Source organism: Callorhinchus milii, unplaced genomic scaffold (assembly GCF_018977255.1).
Source record: "Callorhinchus milii isolate IMCB2004 unplaced genomic scaffold, IMCB_Cmil_1.0 Scaffold1, whole genome shotgun sequence".
NCBI classification, from domain to species: domain Eukaryota; kingdom Metazoa; phylum Chordata; class Chondrichthyes; order Chimaeriformes; family Callorhinchidae; genus Callorhinchus; species Callorhinchus milii.
Genome location: NW_024704742.1, coordinates 90444001 through 90468204, shown reverse-complemented (window position 1 = coordinate 90468204; position 24204 = coordinate 90444001). Strand labels below are relative to the sequence as shown.

The following is a 24204-nucleotide window of genomic DNA, read 5'->3' as shown; positions in this document are numbered from 1 at the left end:
TATTGGATGGGGTACCCATCCCTCAATAAGACGCCACATATTGAATTTGCCTGGTACTGTGAAAAGCCCACAAGCCTGAATGATATATTTTGCCGGCCTACGCTTTTTTATAAGAAAAAATAAATGCTGCAGAGAAGAAACCCGATTCCAAAAATAAACTTGTCTATTTTTAGCCAGGGTAGGGAGGCAGGCAACCAGCCAGGCATCCACTCACAGGTTGTCCATGACTGGAGCTGTCTCTTTAAGAGGAATCTGACGTCAGGTTGGGTCCGGATATCCTGGCTTTGCAGAGAGTAATTTAATCCTGAGCTGAGATGAAAAAGATCTGAGAGGCAAAGAGAGAGAGAGAGAGAGAGAAGCAGGAACCATCCTAACAGCAGCAAAGCAGCAGAGCAAGAGAGAGAGAGAGAGAGTGCAAGCTCAGAGCTGTCACCTCACCCAACACATCAGCTGCACCACAGCTCTTCATCAGAGACGCACAGAGGTAGAGAGGGACCATGTCTGTAGCAGGACTGAAGAAACAATTCCACAAAGCCACACAGGTGGGTTGTTTTTGTTCATCTGCGTCTCCTCTGCTTGTGGGTAGCATTGCACAGTTGGCTCCGGGAATGCCTTTGCATACTGATAGGCTCTGCGTCCAATTGCACCATCGCTGCTGCTGTGGTTTTCACCCTTTTTTTTTGCAACAGCGAGTGACTCAATACGTATCAGCAACTTGGGGCTGAATGCATTGGGGGTGGTGTTTTTTTTAAAAAAAAATAATAATAATAAATGCAAATAGATTAGCTACCGGTCTAACATCGTAACGGGAGTGTGTGAGGGGGTGTTTCGGTGTGAGGTTGATCAGCTGCACAGCTCCTTCAACGCAGTTGCCACGTTTCGCAGGATTGGGGCTGCGTTACAGTCAACACTGATGTGTCTGCATCTGGGCTGCAGCTGCTGTGCGTTAACCACAGGGTTTTGGTCCCATTTGCACACAATCTCCTTCGTCGCAAAAAATCCCGATTTTGCACAACGGTCCATCTGAGGAGCTCTTGAGATTTATTTCAACGTCAAGCAATTCCCACCCGTGGGGGGGGGGGGGGGGCTGTTTCGTGGCTGGATTTTGCAATTGGGTTGTCAAACCGCAGGGGTGTGTGTGTGTGTGTGTGTGTGTGTGAGTGTGTATTTTGGTGCACCCTTGAAATGACATTCTGTTTGGGTGTAAAATAATTGTCTTGTGATTCCCGGGGAGTCGCTGTTTCTCTCCCTGTGAGATGCAAACAGCTGCAATTTATTATTGATGGGGTTTGTAATGATCTGCTCTCCACTGTGTGGGTTCCTCCTGACAAACTCAGTGTGTTTGATAACAGTTGTCCTCTGCCCCAGCCTGAGGCTGCCTCCTCTGGGTGGCCAACTGCACCCCAGGATAGTCCCAGGGAATAGGTGATGCGATGGGATTACTGTCGGTTGTGCTCAATCTGCTGCTGTTGCGCCTCAGTGACTGACCTTTTTTGCCATTGAGTGTTTGCGCCACTTGTTCACAGTGCAATGTCCTATAATCATATCCCATCTGCAGCAAAGGATGGATCCCCATCGCGCCCTTCGGAAAAAAGGATTGTGTTTGTTCAATGGTGGGGATAACATCACTGCTACTTTGTGACATCAATGCACATCAACTATTTATAGCAATTGAAATCTCAGCGTTAGGTTTCTTAAATTGCATAACAGGCTGCATTAAATGAATCTGACTGTTCCAGAAAATTACAGTTAAATGTGACCCCCCACCCCCACCCCCATCCCAACACCCAATTTGCCTTCAAGTAGTCACTGCACTTGAAAATAAATCTTAAGAAGCACATTGAGACTTCTCAGTGACATGTTATGGCGAAACGCTGTAGAAAATTGGAAGAATTATTATCTAATTGCGTGATTATAATTTCTGCCAGAATTTCAATATGTGTGCAGTAACATCCACGCCTGTTAAGATCTAGCCCTGGAACTAGGGTTTTCTGAGTTGTCGTTTTATTAGGATCTGTGGAGCACTTCACATTTTCAAGATTGATTGTAAAATTAGTTTTTTTAAAAAAACGATGATCTCGAAATGGCTGCCCCAAGGATTTATTACGACATTAAGTGAGATGGATACAAACGTTTACAAATTCGATTTGACCAGGACATGTCGTGGGTTCCAGTGGGGCTGACACATGGGTTTGCTGTCATCACTTGTCAAACTAGAGGTATAGCAACAACAGAAGAAAAATACATTCAAACATATTGACATTGAATCAGATATAATTATGGGTTTGGATGCGGGTATCCTTTAAGGATCTGGAGAGGAAAGGAAAATGTGGGAAATAAATTGTGTTTAACTAATGTTACTCGCAGTGGCTTAGAGTTGGGACAACCCTGGACCTCTGAGATTGACCTTGCAGCCTATTAGCTTGCTTTGCATTCTGGATGGAAGAAGAAAATATAGAATCACATTTTACATTCTAAACTGATTAGGTATTCTGACTATAATTAGCAAAAGACTGCTCTGTACAATGTTTGGGTAAGAGTGGGTGGGTTACTTGTGTATCCAGAGCATCATCTTGAAGGTGCCTTTGTTGATCAAGGTGATGTTTATTTTCAAGTGTCCATTATGCTTTCTGCAGAGTGAAGACAATCTTTAGGGAAATTGCTTGTTATAAATGCTGGGAAAAGTGAATTGGATAAACATTTGAAGAGGAATAGTATAAAATGCATAGGAAAGAGCAAGGAAAGGGGATTAAACCACTGCAGTTGTCCCTAGTTGGGGAAGCTAGCACTAGTCTCGTCTGGATGCTCTCCAGTTTCTAACATTCCATATCCTTTTTATGATGCAGTTTTTAGTGTTGTGTGATTTTGTGCTGGCTGAGCATATAACATTTGCTAAATTAATCCCTGTAATGCGTATTCCCAATCCTCTATCTTATCTTTCTGGTGAATATACAATTTACATTCATACAGCACCTCTCAATATGTGGACAAGGCGAGCCAAGGAGACAGATTGTGACAGCAAATTAAAGAGGAGATAGCTATTTAGTGTATTATAAAATCCATTGAGGGGATTCATTGAGGGGATTTGATTGTACAGCACCTTGGGATGTCCTCCCCACATGAAAGGCGTTATACAAATGTACTTTGTTGTTGTATGAGAGATGGAATGTAGGATTTTGTTTTACTCTGGGACCAGTCAGATGGACCACAATGATCTTTTGCTGCCCAGTACATTCCTATGTAACCAATGGAACTTCTTTAATCCTACACAATACTACACACCATCCTGGTTCTGGCAAAATGAATATGGGTAAATGCCTCTTCAGAGTGTTTAGCGAATGAGTGCACAGACTCCAGTATCAGACACTGGAAAACACTCTTCCTCTATCCCTCCACCTTGCCCCTTCTTTCCCATCTTTAGATCGTGCCTTGAACTATTGACCGTGCCCACGGTCACCTCAGCGTCGTGCTCGGCCACTATCAAGCACTCTGGGATCTATCCTGTGTGAGGGGTTCTATATAAATGCAAGTAGTTGTTGCTGTTGTACCAGGCTCCTGTCTACACCTGATCACTTCCCATTCTTTCTAAAATCTGTTCTGCTTCATCGTGTGCTCTAACAGTTACCATGTTTGTAAGTGAGAGACTTATTTTACTGGGGAGAGAGTAAGTAGCATGGTTTGCAGGATTACGCCCAACGTACATGGACTTCCACGCACAAGCAAACCTTGTGAAACAGCACAATGATTGTTATTAAGCACACATGTGAAAGCACAATAACGCTTTCTTTCTGAACCTGTCCAAGAAGCATTTTGGACAAGATGTGGACTTTGCAAGCTTCTGTTATAAATCGATTCAGTCATTGAAGAGTCATTGAAATACAAAGCCTTTGAGTAGCTGTTGCTTGCTTGATGATAGCGTGCAGGAAACAGAGGAAACAAATCTTTGATACTTAGATTTAGTGAACAACAGTTTTATCTTCATTTGAAAGTGTTGAGGGGCAATATTATGATTTTTGGGGGGAGTGATTGAAATACTGCTGCAATAGTTAACATGTCACTCAGAGATTCTTCATGAATTTTAAAAGTACCGCTCCTGTTTTGACACTCTTCCTTACAGTTTTAATGCCTGACACGCACATTACTATACAATCCAGGTGAATCCAGTTAGAGTTTAAAGAGTTGACAAGAAGATGAACTGTTTCACGGACTGTCTGCCTGAATTTCCAAACTTATTTTTTTTGTGGAGACAGTGGACATTGGGAGTCGAAGTGAGAAAATATCTTGTGTAAATTCATGTTGCCGTGAAGCAGGAGACAAGTTCCCGTTTTGCAACATGTACAAATTGTGCATTTTCCTTTCAAAACAGCACATTAGATTTTCACCGTTGAAGGCTGATCTATTGTGACCAAACTTGAAATGTTTGCTAGGACATTGTCAGTTGTGTTTCACTAATTATCACTGGTGAAAATGAGCAGATTGTTGAAAAATGCTCACGGTTAATAGTAGTCAATAACAGCCATTGAACTGCATACTGAGTGTGTCATGTGAGTGCTTCTTTACAGGATACCATCTTAACAATATTTTATTTTGTTGAGTGAAGTAACTTTCGCACTCCAATGCCAGTAATTCTAATTGCTTTACCCAATCAGTTTTGTCCCAATTGGTTTTGGTCCCAATCACAGTAAGAGAGGTGGCAGGTGGTCACCTCCGCAATCAGTCTTTCATGTTATATCATTCACATCCACACCAATCCACGATTGGACACCCAGGAAGGGTCTGCGCTAGCTCTAAACAATGATTTTTGCTGACCAGTCAGGAAATTCTCCTCAAGGTCACTGATATTGCCCACTTCTGCCCCTACCTCACACCAAATGCTGCTGAAACACTTATCCACATTTAATCACTTCCCGCATTGGCTTCTCTAATGCACTCCTTGCTGGTCTCCCCAGTTCTACCATTCACAAGATCCAGCTGATCCAAACATCACCCGCATCAAACTCGACACACCTATCAACCCAGTCTTCACCAGGCTCCAGTGACTCACTCTCTCTGTACAGATCAATTTCAAGATCTTCACACTGCAGTGTTACGTGGACATCAGACACAATCACACTGAAGTCAGAGCTCCTATAGGATTCAGAATTTGATGCTTTGGGTTCATTTTATTTTGTTTTTGCTTTGCGCTCTTTCAGTGTTGCTTCACTTTATAAGGAGTGCATTGAAATTCTGCTGCCACCAGCCAGAATATTCCTTTTTGCTTGGACTATGGTGAATGAATCTCTTTGTATGCAGGTCTAGGAAGCAATGGATAATTGCCTCAGATTCTTTTAGGATTTACTAATGCTCAAATATAAATTCAGGGAAAAAACTCCTTGCCAACTTCCTCCCTTTCACCCTCCTTTCTTGATGGTGTTTAGATTCCTATTTATTTTCTTCCTGATGAATGGTGCTTAGGTATCTGTCATTACCGCAACAAGTGGCAGAGTTTTGACAATGAATTGACCAAGTTGTTTGACCATGAATGCCTCCTAACTTCTTAACCAGCCCTGTCCACATCTGACATGCACATACACACAATTTCAGTGGAGATCAGTGACCAGTGATCAGGACTGGAAAGCTGTCTGACTTTTGCCTCCCTAACCTGATGTACTGAGAACGGAAATTGAACCAAGTCTTGGTAGGGTTGGGGTTAAATTAAATTTGTATATCACCTTTCAGATCGGGAGGACATCCCAAGGGCTGGAAACCAGGGATTTGGACCCGATTGGGGAGGGTGGAGTGCAGGGCGGGTAGGCGGGTGGCCGAAGGCTTGGTCGAAGAGGAAGGTTTTGAGACACACCTTGAAAAGAGGCAAGGGAGGGAGTGGGCGAAGGGAATGTGGGATGGAGTTCCATAGGGTGGGGGCAACTGAGGTTATTTTAGCTATTTGGCTATTTCTAGACATTATTTAACCACCCCCACCCCCGCCAAATAAAACTGATTCATGCTCTCCTTCATGACCCAGCCCTACCCACCCCACAATTGGTGGTCTGCTTTTTAACCTATCTGCCCCCACTCTCTGGACTCCTTCTCAGAGTCCCTCTGACTTGCCCATCTCTCTCACTTATTTCAAGGTCTGTCTCAAAGACCACACTTATCGGGCATATTTCGCCTCCCTACCGCTCTTGGCTCCCATCCCCAGCTTGGATGCCAAGCCAGGACTATCAAGTGCCTTAGAACATCCTCCTGATGTTAAATGTAAATGTGCATGGTCTGTAATTGTCTGTTCTGAATCATTCCGTTTGGATGTTCACAGTTGGCTCAACTGCATTAAGAATGCCATTTTTGCATTTTTGCATATTATTCCACTAAGTGCTGGTCATGCTTTGTTGTGTAATCCTCTGTATCTCCCAGTCGATTTTATTTTAATTGGCCAAATGAATGTTTAATTTTTCAGTATGCTGCCTCCTTCCTGCCGCAGCTGTTGTCAGATCAAGCCAAAGACTCGTCAAGCAGCTCATAATAATAATAATAATCCTTGCATTTAATATAGTGCTTTTCATGTCTTTTAGATGTCTCAAAGCGCTTCACAGAATATACTGTAAAGTGAATTGATTGTATATTTGTGGGCGAAACAAGGCAACCAATTGCGCATAGCAATGTCCCACAAACAGTTGTGGATTGAGTGACCAAATTATTATAATTTTTTTTCTTGAGGGATTATTATCAGGCGTGTGGAGTAAGGAAACTTGCCCAAGGTTTCGCTCTGCCAGGAATCAAACCCAGTCTCTCACTTGCAAGGCGAGTGCTCTTACCACTGAGCTACAGGACTGGTATTTACTTCATCTGCACTGACTAGTTTACGATTACTAGGGACAGATAATAATAATCATAATCATAATAATCCTTGCATTTGATATAGCACCTTATCACGTCGTTGAGATGTCTCAAAGCGCTTCTCGGAATATACTGTAAAATTAATTGACTGTATATTATGTGAGCGGGATGCTGCAGCCAATTGTGCACAGCACTGTCCCACAAACAGTCGTGGATTGAGAGACCAAATTTTTATTTTATTTATTTATTTGAAGGGATTATTACCCCTGGAAAATGATCTGTTAATCCGGGTTCCTACTTACCGCCAGGTAAACAGAGGTGTGTGAAGTAAGGTGAAAATAATAATTAATAATGATTCTTGCATTTATTTGATATAGCATCTTAGCACAATTGTTAAAATGTCTCAAAGTGATTCATAGGATTTACTGTAAAGTGTAGTAACTGTATATTTGTAGGCAAACACAGCAGCCAATTGTGTGTACAGCCATCTCCCATAAACAGCCATGAAGTGAATGACCAATGATGTGGTTGCATCATAAATCCTTTTAGGTAGTTCACAAAATGCCAGATGGATAAGCAGGTATAATGAGAGCCTTCATTGAAAATGTTTGTCCATATTGTCATTTTTGTCATGGTCAGATCATGTATGGGTGACAGAGTGCCAAAGGTCGACATGATTTATGCCACTGCTGCAAATAATGAAGAGAAGAGTTTGACAATGGCTTTTACATGAACATGGCATGTCTTTCAGAAAGATATCGCTAAATGCAGTGAACTATCTTCCGAAGAACAATAGGTACATGGGAGTGATTCAAAAGCTTTTGTCTCATATTACCATTTATAATGCCATTGTAAATGTGTTTAATAATAATAATAATCCTTGCATTTGATATAGTGCTTTTCACGTCTTCTGGACGTCTCAAAGCACTTCACAGAATATACTGTAAAGTTAATTAACTGTTTTTTTGTGGGCATTTAATTGCTAGTAATCTTGTCTCAAAGGTTCATTGTTTATTAAGGCTGTCCAAATCAGTGCTCAGGGATTCTTTGACTTGTTCTCTTAACATTTGAGCGATGTGTGTTGAATGGAAGTGGTTCAGACATGGTGGGAGGAATCTATTTCTAGAGTTGTAATTTACACATTTTAGACTTAGACTTTGATACTTTTCTTGAAGAGCTTTTCATAGTAGACAGTAGACACAGTAGCCTTCAGGATGAAATCAATGGGCCAGAGATAACAAGGGCCTGTTATTATAATACCAGTTCTCCTCAGAAGTATTTTACGGGTATTTGCATACCTATATTCTCTGTCACAAGGTAAGCAGAGTGTCTGACTGGGGTGAAGTGTGTTAATTCCATGACACTATTTAAAAATAAAAGGGAGTTTCTCATGATCCCCAGTCAGATAAATTGATTATTCACTTCACAGTTGTTTGTGGGCATTGCTGAACACAAATTACCCTTGGTCTACAAATACACAGCACACATATCTATATGTGTTCTGTTTGTTTGTCTTTGCCTCTTATACATGAACCTTTTTTTGTTAGCCAAGTGTCTGACACACTGGAAATCCATCACCATGCTTAAGATGATCTAAACTGCGAGTTCAATATAGGTATGGAATTTACTGTTATTTTATGGAATTTTTTTTATGCGATGAACCCTGCTTACCTAGTAACTGGAGAATTTAGGAACAAGGATACAAGAACTTTTAATTTTGGATTGTCTCAGGCTGACATCCCTCTGGTTACTGTTTGCCTTATATAACACTCCACTTGCTCTGATCCTGAGAATCAAGCAATGCTACTGGAAGACACTCTCCCATGTTATTTGAGCAGAACGAAGTTTTCTTGCTGTTCTTACAGTTGGAACTATTCACTTTACAGTATATTCTTTGAAGCGCTTTGAGACATCTAGAAGATGTGAAAATCACGCTGTATCAAATACAAGGATTCTTCTTATTATTATTCAGCTCCGTTTGGATTTGTAGATGCAATCTGACTTTCTCTGTTAATATTTGCACTGGCCCCTGGTCTAAACAAAGACTTAGAAACAGACATTTCCAGCTGCCTCTTGAATTCAGATGTTTGCATGAGCCTTTACTGAATTGTAGGAGTTTTTCTATTCTGAAAGCATATTTAAAAATGATTTCACTATTAATATTATTATGCATTGCAGCAGTTAAAAAAATCCCAATAATTTAGATCCACATTTGCAGAGCTAGTGCAAACACTTACCTTTTCTTCTGCAATTAAGATTTATCTATAAAAGCTTAAAGTTGCCTTTATTGGTGATTTGTCTCGATGTATGAGTACTGTGCTCTGTAGATAAAATATAAGCTGTGTTAAAACTGGAGATAAATTGAATATTTGAATAGGAAAAATAATGGGATGAGAAAGTAACTGGCAATGGTTTGACTCTTGTTTTTTTGGGATTAATGCCAGGGAAAGGAGCAACATATGCTTGCTCGTCAAAGAGCTCCCACCAGGTTGGAAGATGATACTGTATTCTGCAAGAATACGTTCTCATCTGAATTCTGTCTTTGCATCACTGGTGCAGTTTCAACAACAGCAACAACAAGTTGCATCTATATAGCGCCCTTCATGCAGGGTAGCGTCTTTGAGTGCTGAAAGAAGTTTCATGCTTTCCATTGATTCTTACTTGTTTACCAACTACTCCTGTTACCACAACCGGTCTGTCTCCCTTTGATGTGTAAGCGGTGTATTCCCTTATCCTGTGTCAGGCTGACTCTGTTAGTAGCGCTCTCACCTCACGTCATGAGGTTGCGGGTTTAATGCCCACGTCATGGCTCATAAATCTAGGCTGAGACTGCACTGCTGGGAAAGATGTTGGAGGTGCCGTCCAATGGATGAGACAATAAACTGAGGTCTCATTGACTTATTCAGGTGAATGTTAATGATCCCATAAATTCCATCCCATTAGTTGAAAAGTAAGCGAAGTTTCTCAGAAGTGTACTGGTCAAGAAATCCCCAGATAAATTGGGCAAATAAACAAATATGGTTGTTTGTTGGACGCTGATGTGCGCAAATTGGCTGCTGTGCTCTTCTATAAATATAGCCAATACACTTTGCAGAAAATTCTGAAGCGTTTTGATACTTTTCAGTGTTGTCGCAACATCAAGGAATAATAGCGACAGTACAACCTGTGGCCAGGCAGTGTAACCAAATGTTACAGTATCCCACATAGCCTACTGATATATCACCAAATCACACGTCCAGTGATGGAAAATACCAGATCGTATTTCTCAAGGTTAAAATTCATGTATAAAATTAAACGTTTTAAAACCAGTGCCCAAACTCATGGTACAGAAGTTTACACAAGGGCCTCAATGGAGCCCCTTGTGTTGTATGATATAGAGCTACAGTCAATCATTTGTAGTTAGTGGATAGAGAGTACTTTAAAACACTGGAATTACTGTGCGTGAGTGACGATGTATCATTCAGTAGATGCGAAGTAAACGAAATGCTGGGCACAGAGGTAATCCAGCCAAGTAAACCACTGTTGTTCCGTCAATGCGAGTGATACGATGCCATTGTCTGAACATTTCAATGAGATTACTACCTGAATGATGTTCCTGTGTATCTATTATTTATCTGTAATGTATACTGTGAAGCTTGTCTTCTCCCAGTAACACAACAGACATGGAAACTTCATGCACAATGTCTATCCTTAAATGAGGACACCAAGATGCTACAAGGAGCAGTCAGCTTAGATTTAGAAGGAATGGATATTCCTCTAAGTGCTTTGAGACGTCTAAAAGATGTAAAAAGCACGATATCAAATGCAAGGATTATTATTATTACCCTAAAATTCCCTTTGAAGAGATAACTAAAATAGGAGATAACCATAATATACTTGGATTTTCAGAAGGCATTTAATAACGTTCAAACGGCAGACCTTCAGAGTGGGTGGAAGTTCATGGAATTAATGGAAAATTATCAGGTAGGATTAAAAACTGTTTTAGCAATAGAAGCTAAAAGATAATAATAATAATCGAAGAAATAATAATCCTTACTTTTGTTATAGTGCCATATCACATCATTATCAAATTGGTTCACAGGATATACTGTAAAGTGGTGTGACTGTATTTTGTGAGTGAACGCAGCAGCCAATGTGCACAGCAATATGCCACAACCACCCATGGAGTTTATTTGGGGTTTATTGGGTTGGTCACCTGGGAGAAACTCACTTCTCTTTTCAAAGAGTGCCATGGTATCTTCAACATCCATCTGGACAGACAGACGAGACCTCAATTTAACATCTCATTGGAAGGATGGCACCTCTGACAATGAAGCACACTTCTATATGAAGTCCAAGTCATGATGTGGAACTTGAACCCACAACTTTCTTACTCAGTAGTGAGAATGCTACAAACTGTGGAGACCTGTAGCTCAGTGGCTAGAGCACTCGCTTTGCAAGTGAGAGACCTGAGTTCAATTCCAGGCAGGGTGAAACCTTGGGCAAGTTTCCTTACTCCACACAGAGCCTAATAATAATCCCTCCAAAAAAAAACAATAATAAATTGGTCATTTTCAATCCACGACTGTTTGTGGGACATTGCTGTGCGCAATTGGCTGCCGCGTTCGCCCACAAATATACAGTCAATTCACTTTACAGTGTGTTCTGTGAAGCGCTTTGGGACGTCCTCCCGACGTGAAAAGCGCTATATTAAATGCAAGGATTATTATTATTATTATTAAACTGAGCCAGCCTGCAAAATAGGAAAATGCCTGTCTTGGGCAGTCCTTTCCATGTCTTGAGCTACTCACGCTATGATTAAATGTCTAGGAAGAGAGCACTTCTTGTGATGATGTATTTTACCCCAAGAGACTGAGTGGACTGGGTGGAATCCAAGGTGTGGATTATGTAGTTTGTGGAAGGAGTTGAATGAAAGTTCAAACGACCTTGTTTCATTCTGGGTTCTCGTATGATTGGGATCTAATAACTACAAGTTATCAAGAGTTAAACAACAGTTATCAATTAGGACTCTCCAGGATATCACTCAGGTTTAGGAAGGCTATTGATATTCGATTAGAAGGATCATTATCAACTTTGGGGGTAAAACAATATCCTGTGGTATAATTTATAGAATGTGAGGTAGAAATTGTGATGCATGATATGTTAAATAACACTTATAATACCAATTAATATAGATATTGCCCAACCTTATGACGATGTTAATAATCCTTGCATTTGATATAGCGCCTTATGTTCGGAGGATGTTCGAAGCTCTTCACAGGATATACTGTAAAGTGGAGTCATCGTAGGCAAACATGGCAGCAAATTTGTGCACAGCAATGTCCAGCAAACAACCATGCAGTGAATGACCAATTTTATTTAGGGGATTGGATCAGGATACTGGGAGAAACTCCCTTCTCTTTTCGAGCAGTGGCGTGTGATCTTTAACATCCTCAAAAGGGACCTTGATTTAATGTCTCATCCGAAGGACTGCACCTTTGACAATGTAGCACTGCATTGGAGTGTCAGCTTAAATTATGTGAGTTCATGTCCCAATGTGCAGCTTGAACCCACAACCTGTTGACTCAGCGAAAAGATTGCTACCAACTGAGCCAGACTGATACAATGTAAACAGGACCTCCAGGATATACTGTAAAGTGCAGTAACTGTATTTTATAGGCGAACACAATAATTAAGACATTAACTGGTCCCCAATGTATGCTGGTGATGGAACCCCAGCTCCACCCCCGACACCATTTCCAATTGTTGTGGCCAGAGGCTGCTGGTGCCCTGTTTGGTGGTGCTGGTAATGGGCTTGTAGTTGGGTAGGAGACTGGCTGAACAAAACAGAAAAATCAGAGTGAAGCCAATATTAATAATCTTACATTTGATACAGCATCTTTTACGTCAGGAGGATAGCTCAAACACACTTCATAGGATCTACTGTAAAATGGAGTGACTATGATTTGTGGGCGAAAATTGGTCAATACTATACTCATCAGTGGTCAATACTGAGCCAGGGAGTCAGTGAATGGTGCTGCTGGCCTCTTAGTGCAACCATTCAAAAGGGGGTTTGGTGGAGAGTAAGTGAGCGCAGGAGAGGGGGGAGTGGGGAAAGCAGGGGGAATTTCAGCAAATCGGTAAAGCCAATTTCAGCAAATCATACCAGTTAATGTATTATCGTAAGGTTGCTTTTTATAAATAATTGTGTTAATTAACACTATAGGTGTTATTTAGCACATCACACAATGCAATTCACCCCTTCTAAATTTAATCGTGTATGTGTTTGCGGAGCCAAATTCTATTTGTTGGAGGAGTTGTTCTGTGTTTTTTTTATTGGTACAAATTAATCAATTGAAGGTGAGCACGACATGACATATTCAAATAAAATGAAATTTCCAGCTAATTATTTTTTAGCTCATATAAAATGTACAAAGTTTATTTATTTTAGCCTAAGAGATGATGGGTTACAAGCCTGACATTCTTCATGGAGACTGTACAAATACACATAAACTGCCCAAAGGTATTGTAGTGTGGACATTTTTAATTTGCTGATAATCTCTCACCTTTATTCGCCTTTTAGTTACCTTCTGTCTAGATTTTCAAATGTAGTCCTCACCGGCCTCCCAGCTCCACCGTCCATAAACTGCAACTAATCCAAATTCTGCCTTCTCACCCATAAACTCCATATGCCCATAACTGAATTTCTCATCAGGTTCCACTGGCCTCTTGTCTCCCAAAGGATAGATTTCAAGGTCCTCACTCTCTGTTCAACTGTAAATAAATCTGTTCATGCCGTAGCACCTCTCTATCTCTGTGATCTCCTCCAATCCCACTCATTTGCTTGTCTCTAGTCCCCTCCAAACCACCATTGATGGCTGTGCTTTCAGCCACTATGCCTCAAAATTTTGGAACTCCCTCAATCCCTCCGCCTTACGCCCTCCTTCACCTTTTTCTGATCATGCCTGAAGACCTTCCTCTCTGACTGTGCTTATGGCCACTTCCTCCCTCCCTTAGCTCAGGGTTAGGCTCTGCTACTGTTAACGTCTCTGAGATGCTGTCCTGCATAAAGGGCACTATAGAAATCCAAGTTGTTGTTGCTGCTGTGTGTCCCCCACCTTCTCTGTGCCACCATCAGTGGCTGAGCCTTCACCTTCTACACCTGACCTCTGCAGGTTGCTCCCTCTCACTCCCTCTCTTTCTGTCTTTAAAATCTGTCTTAAAACCTACCTAATGAACTGCAGCTATGGGCACCTCTTCCTTCTCCCCTCTCCCTCTCCCCTGCTCGGCGACTGAATGCGCCATTGTAAAGTGTTCAGATGTCATCCAATGTGAAGGGCGCTATATACCTGCAAATGCATGTTATTTTTTGACAGCGTGTTGCGAATTTCAAGTGTTTTGTCCTGATATTGCTGGTCCCACATTTGTTTTGATGACACTCACGGTTATCCCTCCTTTGCTCTGTATTCTGTACATGTAGCATACCCTCCTCTCTTGCTCCAGCGCAGTCCCGTTCCCTCCCACCTCCTCTTGCTCTGACCCGGTCCATGCTATCCCCACCCACCCCCTTCTTGCCCTGGCCTGGTGATCTGCTTATTCTTGGTGCAACATGGCACTGTTTGAATTGATAGTACTGTGATATGTCCGAGAGGAAGCCTTGAAGAGCTTTTGCCAGAGCACAGTCCTCGAAAACCAGAGGCTATTTCATTAACAGAGGATTGTGAAATCTGTGCTGCTGTGGGAAACAATAAATTATGATTATCGCTGTCACCCAGAGCTCTCCTTTGAATTCATTCCAATTTGATTTGTCGCTCTATCTGGTTCGGAGGTTTATAAATCGAAAGCTAATTAGTTGTTAAAGCAATATAAGCGGAGAACTTGCCCATTCCTCTGACTCCAACAATCTTGACACAAGACACTGTTCGAAAGCCAGCATATTTGAATTCAAGGCAGCACTGCTATTCCTTTAGGTGAGTTATTTTTGAATGATTGTTTCAATTTGTTTTTAATTTGCACTTTATTGGTAGTGGTCACCTTGACTTCACTGCAACAAGTGATGTATGAAACACGAGTAAACATTTAGGCACTGAGTGAGAGCAGTAAAAAGGGCAGAGGGAGAGGGAGGAATCTGCTATTTTAGTAATTGATTGTGGTTGGAGATGATACCCGATAATCACAGTTAGTCTGGTTTGGATTATTTTAAACACAATGATAGGTTTCTGCAGGTGTCAGGCAGCCAGCTAACCAAACAAAAATCATGGAGATTAAGACTGATCACTAAGTCAAGTTTCCTTACTCTATATGCCTCTGTTTACCTAGCAGTAAGTAGGAATCAATTGTTGATTGTTAGTTGATCGGCGGATCGCTTTCTGGGAATAATAATCCCTCAAAAACAAATTGGTCACTTGCTCCATGGCTGTTGGGGGACACTGCTGTTATATTTGGTTACTGCGTTTAGCCCACTAAATATGCAGTCAATCCACTTTACAGAATATTCTGTGAAGTGCTTTGGGACATCTCAACGCCATGATATGGCGCTATATCAAATGCAAGGATTATTATTATGTAAAGGGGTTGCCTTGTGTGTTATAATGAGTTACCACAAAAGCAATATTCAATGGGTTAAATTCTTGCAGATTTCAAGACGTTAACCACATTTCTAGGGTTCGAGTGATCATTCTTAACCACAACATTTTCATGTGAGCCCCTTTATCAGATTGTTGTCTTGTAATTGCTCTCTGGTACCCATTATTCCATGTGTAGTTACTGTGTATTCTTGATATATACTTATTCTCATGCTCTTAAAGCAACACACTAGCTCCTGAACTGTAGCATGCAATTTGTTAGGTTTCCAAACATATAAATTGTGCTGTAAGGAGCCAGTCTCACAAGTGTAGAATCTGTCACATTTTTACAAGTAAAATTGCATGACCAATCTGGTTCAGCTCTGGTAAATTCAGTTCAGAAGCACTCAGCTTCAAAAACCCTATAACTGTACAATCGTCACCACACCTTCCCTCTGGAAATCTACCTATCCGTAACGTTATGTGATTTTTGGGATGATAAATGTGATCTTTCATGATTCATTCGATATTATCAAATGAGCTATTAAATTTACCTTAAGAAACATTGCATTTTTCCTTCTATTTCCAAGGACGGAATGAACCCCATCCCTCTGTGACTTTGGCCCAGGAGTTGGGTACAAGGATTTTGTACTGATATTATTGTGTTTCATTGTGGAGAATTCTTTTTTTCACTAATATTTCATAGGAAACAGCGCTTCGAGACCCTGCCCCCCATCAAGGCACTGTATAAATGTAAGTTGTTGTTGCTACTGGCTTAACTCTGGGATTCGGCGCAGCAGTCCTCTTTATATCAAGAAGATGTCCCAAAGCGCTTCATAGGATTTACTGTGAAGTGGAGTGACTGCGCATTTGTAGGTGAACGCAGCTGATCAGTTGTGCACAGCAAGATCCCACAAATAGCTGTGAAGTGAGTGACCAATTTCATTTGGGGGATTGTTGACTGGGACACCTGGAGAAACTCTCTTCTCTTTTCAAATAGTGCCATGGGATCTTCAACGTCCATCTGAACAGGCAGATCAGACTTCAGTTTAATGTCTCATTCCAAGGACAGATTCAGTAGTATCTGGTGAAACTTTGACTTTTGAACCCTTTTTTCAGTTGACTACTTGTGGTTGGGCATCAGTAACAAAGGACAGTGAGCTTGTAAGTCCAACAGCTGCACTCTTATCACCTGACTCCCTCTCTTTCTGTCTTTAAGTTCTGCTGCAAATTGCCAGTTTGAATGTGTCTATGGCCTCAATCCCTCCTTCCCTCCTCCTTGATTCGGTGTCCAACCCTCATCCCTATAAAATTCTCTGAGATGCTACCCTACGCAAAGGACCCTATATAAATGCAAGTTGTTGTTGTTAGACCCAACCTCGTCATGAAAATGTACCTATCTGGGAAGAAACGGCATTTTCTTTTGTACTGGTGGAAATATTATTCCCTTTCATTGATCTGCAAGAATATTCCTGTAAAGAAATGTATGTTTATGAGTTTAAAAGGTAGAATAATATAAATAATGGACAGCTAATGGTGAATAGCAAATCTTTTTCTGCTCTAAGTGATTTATGGGCCCATGAGAATTTCTGGAGACAGATTGCACTTCTGCTCTGATGTGCCCAACATTCTGCACGGCAATGGCATGGCATTCTGCATAGCAATGTATTAACTGTGCTGATTAACATCAGCCAAACATAAGAAATGAGGACGATCTATCACTTGTGTGTTAAACCATTGTGGATATAAAGTGATGTGAAATACATAAGCTTGCTAGAAAAACACTGATCACTTACAACATTCAAAAATCATAATTAATAATAATCCTTGCATTTGATATAGCACCTGATCATGTCTTCGAGATGACTCAAAGTGCTTCACAGAATATACTGTAAAGTGAATTGACTGCATATTTTGTGGGCGAAATCAATAATTAAAATTGATTGGTTACATTAAATCTCTTTAGGAAGAGTTGGCCAGTAGTTTTTACCTTCCATTAAAGATGGACTGAAAGTTCACTGTTCTCATAATCAGGCAGGTGTGGTCTCTTTTGGTATTTGAAAGTGATCTAACCAGACAACTGAGGCTCAATGTTTCTTAGCTTTAAGACCAGTAAATGGTATTAATTATTAAGAAAATTCTTCAATTCAATCTTAGTTTGGAAGCCTGTTTTTCCTTAGTTCTTAAGAAGAATCAACATTCAAATTAAGAGAGAATTTTATAAAATTCTGTACTGTCTTAGATTTTAAGGCAAAGTTCTTGCAGGCTAATACGTGAGCAATTCTGGGCCTCTGATGTTTCTGCAATTACAATACTGTGTCATGGTATAACTCTTAATGTCAATGCAATAGCAGCCCAGATGTGTCCTCTAGGACCCCACTTGGTAAAGTGTTACATCAGCACAAAAAAGGGAATGTGGCTTCTGAATTTCCTGGTTGCACTGTTCAGAAGATCCGGTTTCTAACGTGTTAGCATTTCTGCTCTTGACTTGCCATTGCGATTACACGGCAGATACACTGCACAAGCTCTCCAACTCGATTTAAGCTCCTGCTGCTTTGTTGTCCAAAGTCATCTGCAATGCAGTGTTACTGACTGTTACAGATTCAGCATTGTCTTATGTAAGAAAGCTATGGACATGTACTGACAGAACAAGAACAAAATCAATATTGTAAAGGAGCACAATTTTTTGCAAATTGTCAGTGTTGTGTGATGTGGCTATAAACTTTATTGGGAACCTCTTTCACTTGTAGAGGTGAAACCTGTGACATTTCATATCGCTTTCCCTGTGATAATTATCGTCTTGGATTCTCTCTTAGTAGGGTTTTTGAAATGAGAGCAGCTTTTCAGGCTTTTCTTTATAGGCTATTGGTTTGTCAATTCCTTGCAGAGGCTCAATGGAAGGGCAAAATCTGAAATCCAATCTGCCTTTTGTCTGGAGGGGAGGTGTTGTATCAAAACACATTTTAACATCGGAATATTAGGAATATTACAATTTAACCCTATTTTTTTTCTGGCATCTGACACAAGCAGGAAACCCAGCAGTATGCTTAAGAGAACCCAAACCACACATGGACATTTTTGTGTATCTGGAATGGAATGTGCACTCTCTGATTGAAGGGACTCACCCTGCTTACCTAATTCCAGAGAGTATATGGTGCAGGTTGTCAAAAGCAAAGGTTGGGACCTCAGAGGGTACGTTGAGCTAATGTTGGAGTTTATCCAGCTAAAACAGCAGAGTTTGTCATTGAGACTGTCTTTTGTAAACCCCACTCTGCGCTCAGTAACAGCCTGGTTCAGTTGGTGGAGCCTCTGAGTCAGAAGCTTGTGGGTTCAAGTCCCATATCAGGATTTTGAGCTCACAGTCCTGGCTGACGTTCTTTGGATGAGACATTAATTCAATGTCCTGTTCAGGTGAACCCTATACCCTATAGATCCCCTGGCACTATTCAAAAAGAGAATGGAGTTTCTCCTGGTGTCCTGACCAACAATCCCCCAGATAAAATGGTCATTCACTTCATGGATATTCCTATGACTTTGCTATGTGTATATTGGGTGCCACATTCACCTTCAAGTAGACAGTTACTGCAGTATTGAAGTGCTTAGAGACGTCTCAGTGGTGTGATAAGGCACTAAATTGAATGCAAGGATTACTATTATTCTTCCCCCATTACTAGGGTTGTCAACACACTGAGTGGATGCTTGGTCTCAGGGGCGAAAAAAGATAAAGTGGATGTTTTAATGGCTTCATTCATCACTTCACTGGCAAGTTGTCTTAATGCATTATTAATATATGTACAGACAATGGAGAGTAATTAAATGTTTGAAATGATTGGGATTGGTAAGAAACAGTCCACAGGACACTTGGATAAGCAACATTTATATAGCACCCTTCATGTAGATACGCATCTCAGAGTGCAGCACAGTGGCAGCGTTAGACGTAGAACGACAGGGAGGTGACCATAGGTGTAGTCAAAGAGCTAGGTCTAAAAGCAGATTCTACTGTATATTCAAAACATCATGGCCAACATTTATTGCCCATAGTTAGTGTCTGGGTTCGATCCCCAGCTGTCCTTCCTCTCCCACATCTGGCCCCTGACCAGCACTGCCTTCTTCCACCTCCCTACCTCTCCGACCTCCTCATTCCCCAATCCACCACCCAGTACCACCATTCGACTGGTACTGGCCTCCTGCTCGTCCCTGGCACCCTAACCCTAAGTGTCAACGATACCAACAACAACAAAATTACATTTGTAGAGCGCCTTTCATGTCTGGAGGACGTCTCAAGGTGCTGGACAGTCAGTGTTTCAGACCTGAGCTGGTGGTCGGGGTCAGGGAATGTGGAGAGCAGGGGGGGAAGCAGGGTGATCGAAAGCATGATCAAAGAGGAGGGTCTTGAGATGGGTCTTGAAAGAGGCAAGGTAGGGGGCGAGGTGGAGAGACTGCGGGATGGAGTTCCAGAGGATGGGGCCAGAGTGGCAGAAGGCCAACCCACCAATTGTGGGGCAGGCGAGGTGGGGGACACGAAGCAGGTCGGGGACTGCTGAGTGGTGGGAGCAGGCAGGATGGTAGGGGGTTAGGAGGTCGTAGAGATAGGGTGGAGCAAGACCGTGGAGGGTTTTGGAGATGAGGACCAGGATCTTGAACTGTATCCTGTGTGTGATGGGAAGCCAGTGGAGTCAGGGGAGGATGGGGCTGATAGGGTCACGGAGCCTGGTGAGGAGAGAACACGGACTACAAAGTTCTGGATGATCTGCAGCCTATGGAGGGAGTTTGGGAGTCCGACAAACAAGGACTGATAAGCCTAATCAAGCCTTGCTGTTATGAAAGCGTGTATCAGGGTTTTGGCGACCTGTGGTGTGAGATAATGGTGGCGCCGGCCAATGTTGCAGAGGTGGGGGAAGGCAGAGCGGGTCATGTCATGGATGTGGGGTAGAAAGGATAGTTGAGGATCAAACCAGATGCCAAGATTCCGGACTGGCTTAGCAAGGTGGAGTGTGCAACCATGGATGGTGATACTGTCAACGCCTGAGGTGTGGAGGTGCTGACGGGAGCCAATCAGGAGGGCCTCGGTCTTGCTGATGTTCAACTGAAGAAAATGAACTCTCATCCAGAACTTGATGTCTGACAGACATTCTGTCAGGACAGCAGTGGTCCTGGAGTCAAGGGTGGAGGCAGAGAGGTTCAGTTGGGTGTCATCCGCATACATGTGGAAGTTGACCCCATGTCTACAGATGATCTTGTAGATGATGTCACCAAGTGGGAGCATGTAGATATTGAGGAGGAGGGGACCAAGGACAGAGACCTGAGGAACGCTGCACGAGACTGTGCGGGGGCTAGAGGAGAAACCGTTGGTGGAGATGAAGTGGATGCGGTGTGAGCCTTTAATTTTTAGACTTCTGGGGAAGATACCAACTGTTTTAGTATTTTCCTCAGAAGCCTAAAAATTAAAATCTTTCTGCTTTACTTAATAGCCCTTATTTTTCTCTCTCTCGTTAAACTAAGTCGATTAGTTTGATATTTTTCATTCCAAGGGCAACCCTTTAGCAAAGAATTCAAAGATTCCCTTTCTCTTTTGTTTTGTTTCACTGTTGGTGATTTGAATGCCCGGCAATCTTTTTTCCTGCAAGACACCCACAGAATTGTTTATCTGGTGAATCTGATAGAATATCAGCTTTTTGGTTCCCATCAGATCTCAGACTTGAGTGTGGGTGTTGGAGCTTTATTGATAATTGTACAGATAATGGAGAGTAATTAAATGTTTTACATAATTAGGATTGGTAAGAAACAGTCCACAGGGCACCCGCCTTATAAACATTTGTGTTTCGAGACAAATTATATATGTGGACTAAATGCAAATCATCTGGTTGATATTATTGATTCACCAGACTTCACAATTTTTGCACTTCAGCATTTTAGATACTGTCGCATTTGGTTAAGTTCTTAAAAAAAGGATCCTAATTGATTAAATACAAGAGACTCAAAGGAAAAATAAAGGAACATCAGGATGTAATTTGTGTTATTTCATAATGCATTCACCTACAAAAAACACAGTCGCTATACTATGAGTATATCCTGCACTTTGAGTCCTCCTCCTGATGTGAGAAGTATATCAAAGTTAGTGAACTGCTGCTATCCCAGGGTGAGTTGGGTTGGTTATTGTGTGAGTTGAGTCTGCTCTTGCTGCTCCCATTATATCCAACCTGATTTGATAACACAGTCTACTCATGGTCAGCTCACCATTCAGATGACTTGAAAGGATTTGGGGTAAACTCGGTTTCAAGGACATTAGCAGAACCCCAGCAAAATTAAAACACGAACATCTTCTTTGCACTCATTTCTCAGCGGTCTCTTCTCTCTTATGAGTCTGACCATCACACGTCAGCAACTTATAGGTGTGAAATGCTGCAGTTAGGATGATGTGATAATGAGAAATGGTGCCTCAAAGGATTTCACCAGACACATTTACTGTTAAGTTAGATCCCTTATATGCTGTTCTGTTAGAGCTGCTAACAGGCTTTTCATGACACATAGCTATTACCCTATCTATTCAAAGACTGAGCAATTGTCCACCCAGCTTCTTGTTAAATGTCACACTATCTTATTGTGTTTATTACTTCCGTTCCCTGACCAGGGTCGCTTTTTTCCACCTCTGTCACATTGCCCACCTCCGTCCGTATCTCACAACAGAAGCAGCCGGCCTCCTGTTCGTCCCTCGTCCCCTCCCTATGCCTTCAGCCACTACGTCCAGAAACTGGGGAACTTTCTCCCTCAATCCCTCTACCTTGTCCCCTCCCTCCCAATTTTCAAATCCCACCTAAAGACCTTCCTTTTTGATTGTGCTTACGGTCACCTCCCCACTTCCTGTCCCCCTGGCTCGGGTTGAGACTCAGCCACTGCCAAGTGTACCGGGATGCTACATAAATGCAAGTTATTGTTGTTGTATTTATTAGAGAAAATCTGATTAACTGGTTGTTCCACCAAAGTATCAGCTGCAAATGCTCAGACTTTCACTGACAAGACATCATGAGAATGTCTTGTGGCTTCCAGAGGTTTTATGTCAACCCTTTGTTCTTTGTTAAGATACTGTAGTTGCAAATACTCTGTAAATGTAGAGTGTGATGAGATGTAATTGGCCCCAGAAAAGGATTAATTTGACCCAATCTTGTATTTTAGATTGCACCACACGTTCAAGGAACTGAGATGTGTGATACATTCATTATACACAGACTCTTATCCATGTGCCATTCAATTGTGAGGATCCCTTTGTAACCAGCCAGTGCTTCTGACTTTGCAATCTCTGCACAAACAGCTGACAAGGTTACATCGTATTTCATCTTCTGAGTTTTCAGGAATGACAGAATATTTCACTCATATAAATAGCTGTGAATGTTCAGTTCTGTGTACTGTTTGACGATGCACGCTGTGGTCCTATATGGAAATGTCTTTTTATGCGAAAGGGTATAGTTCATTTTTGATATGAGACCTATACATTTTTTTCACATTTTATGAATAAATTGAAACCAAATCAAACTTCATTTATGACAGAAATGCCTAGAAATTATTGTTTTGGAAGATATATGTTTGGGCTGTTGACAGAACTGCCAGCCTGGCTCATCAGCAGGACTTGGAGGGGCACTGGGATTGGGGATTCTTCAGTTTGCCCTGGTTAATCCTGCAAACCAAGCGGTAATGAATGGGTGGTCCCTTCTCTTTTTAATAGTACCATAGTATCTCAGTTTAATGTCTCATCTGAAGAATGGCACCTCTGACAATGCACCATGCCTGTGGCACTGCATTGCAGTGTCAACATAAGACTAGATGAGTTCCAAGTCCTGATGTGGGGCTTGAATCTACAACCTCTGTCTCAAAGGTGAGAATGCTACCAACGGAGCCAGCCTGACAAACAGACAAATATCCATATGTAGGTGATATACATACACTACGTGGAACTCTGTCTAGTTTGAATACTCTTAAGCACAGTTTCCGCATGTGTCAGACACCCAGCTGGCCACAAAAAATTCTTGTTGGTGACAGCATGTTTGTTGTTAATTTGACCTGACAGCACTGCTGCTGAAGTTGGGGTTGCTTCCAGCAGTACTGCTGAAAGGTGAATACATCCCTTGTTAATCTATGTCTATCCTAATCAGCCCAGAGATATCCAATGTTGATACCTGCTCTTGTCATAGCCTCCAGCAATGTTTGTGAATTACTAGGTTTCCGTGCCAGTAAAGAAGTTGAGAAGATAGAAGCAGGAGCAGATCATTCAGCCTGTTTCATTCCAGATTGCATTTTTGAAACCATTCCAAATGGTAGTTGTTCTGAAGTTAACAAGTATCATTCTATCTAGCAGGAATTAAAAACAAGTGGTTCATTGAATGCATTTGTTTGATCACATTGCAAGATGAGTTTATTTTTTAATGGTTAGTTATTTGCACCATTTGACAAATGTGTGTTTGAGAACAATTATTGAACTTAAAAATGTGCAACAATTTGTGGCATTTGATACTGCTTTTGCCTTGGGATCAAAAGATTGTGGGATTGAGTTCCTCACCAGGACCACAGGACATGACATCTAGGCCAACGCTGCAGTGTATTGCCGAGGAACTGCTGCATTTTTGGTATTGCCATCTTTTAAACTGATTTCCCATTGTTAATGATACAGGTGGAAGTTAAAGATGGCACTTCCAGGTTTTTCAAAGAAGATTGGACAGTATTCTCTGTTTTCTGGTCTGTATTTCTCCATTCACCAAAAGATATAACATTTGCTCACTCGCCATATTGCTGTTTGGGCAGTGTTGCTGGGACAGAATAGCTGTCTCCTTTACAAAAGTTGCAGCAGTACTGT

At 41.6% G+C, this 24204-nt stretch overlaps 1 protein-coding gene across 2 annotated transcripts in view; it reads left to right on the top strand.

The window, feature by feature from the left end:
- The first annotated feature begins 237 nt into the window (after positions 1 to 237).
- Positions 238 to 24204, top strand: part of LOC103178079 (endophilin-A1) — a 121484-nt gene continuing 97517 nt past the window's right edge. Inside the window, exon 1 of one of the 2 annotated variants that reach the window (XM_007892593.2) lies at positions 238 to 542. In XM_007892593.2, the coding sequence (XP_007890784.1) occupies positions 498 to 542 (45 nt within the window). In that variant the 5' untranslated portion in view covers positions 238 to 497. The remainder of the gene's footprint in view (positions 543 to 24204) is intronic. The other variant, XM_007892592.2, reaches the window with a different exon arrangement.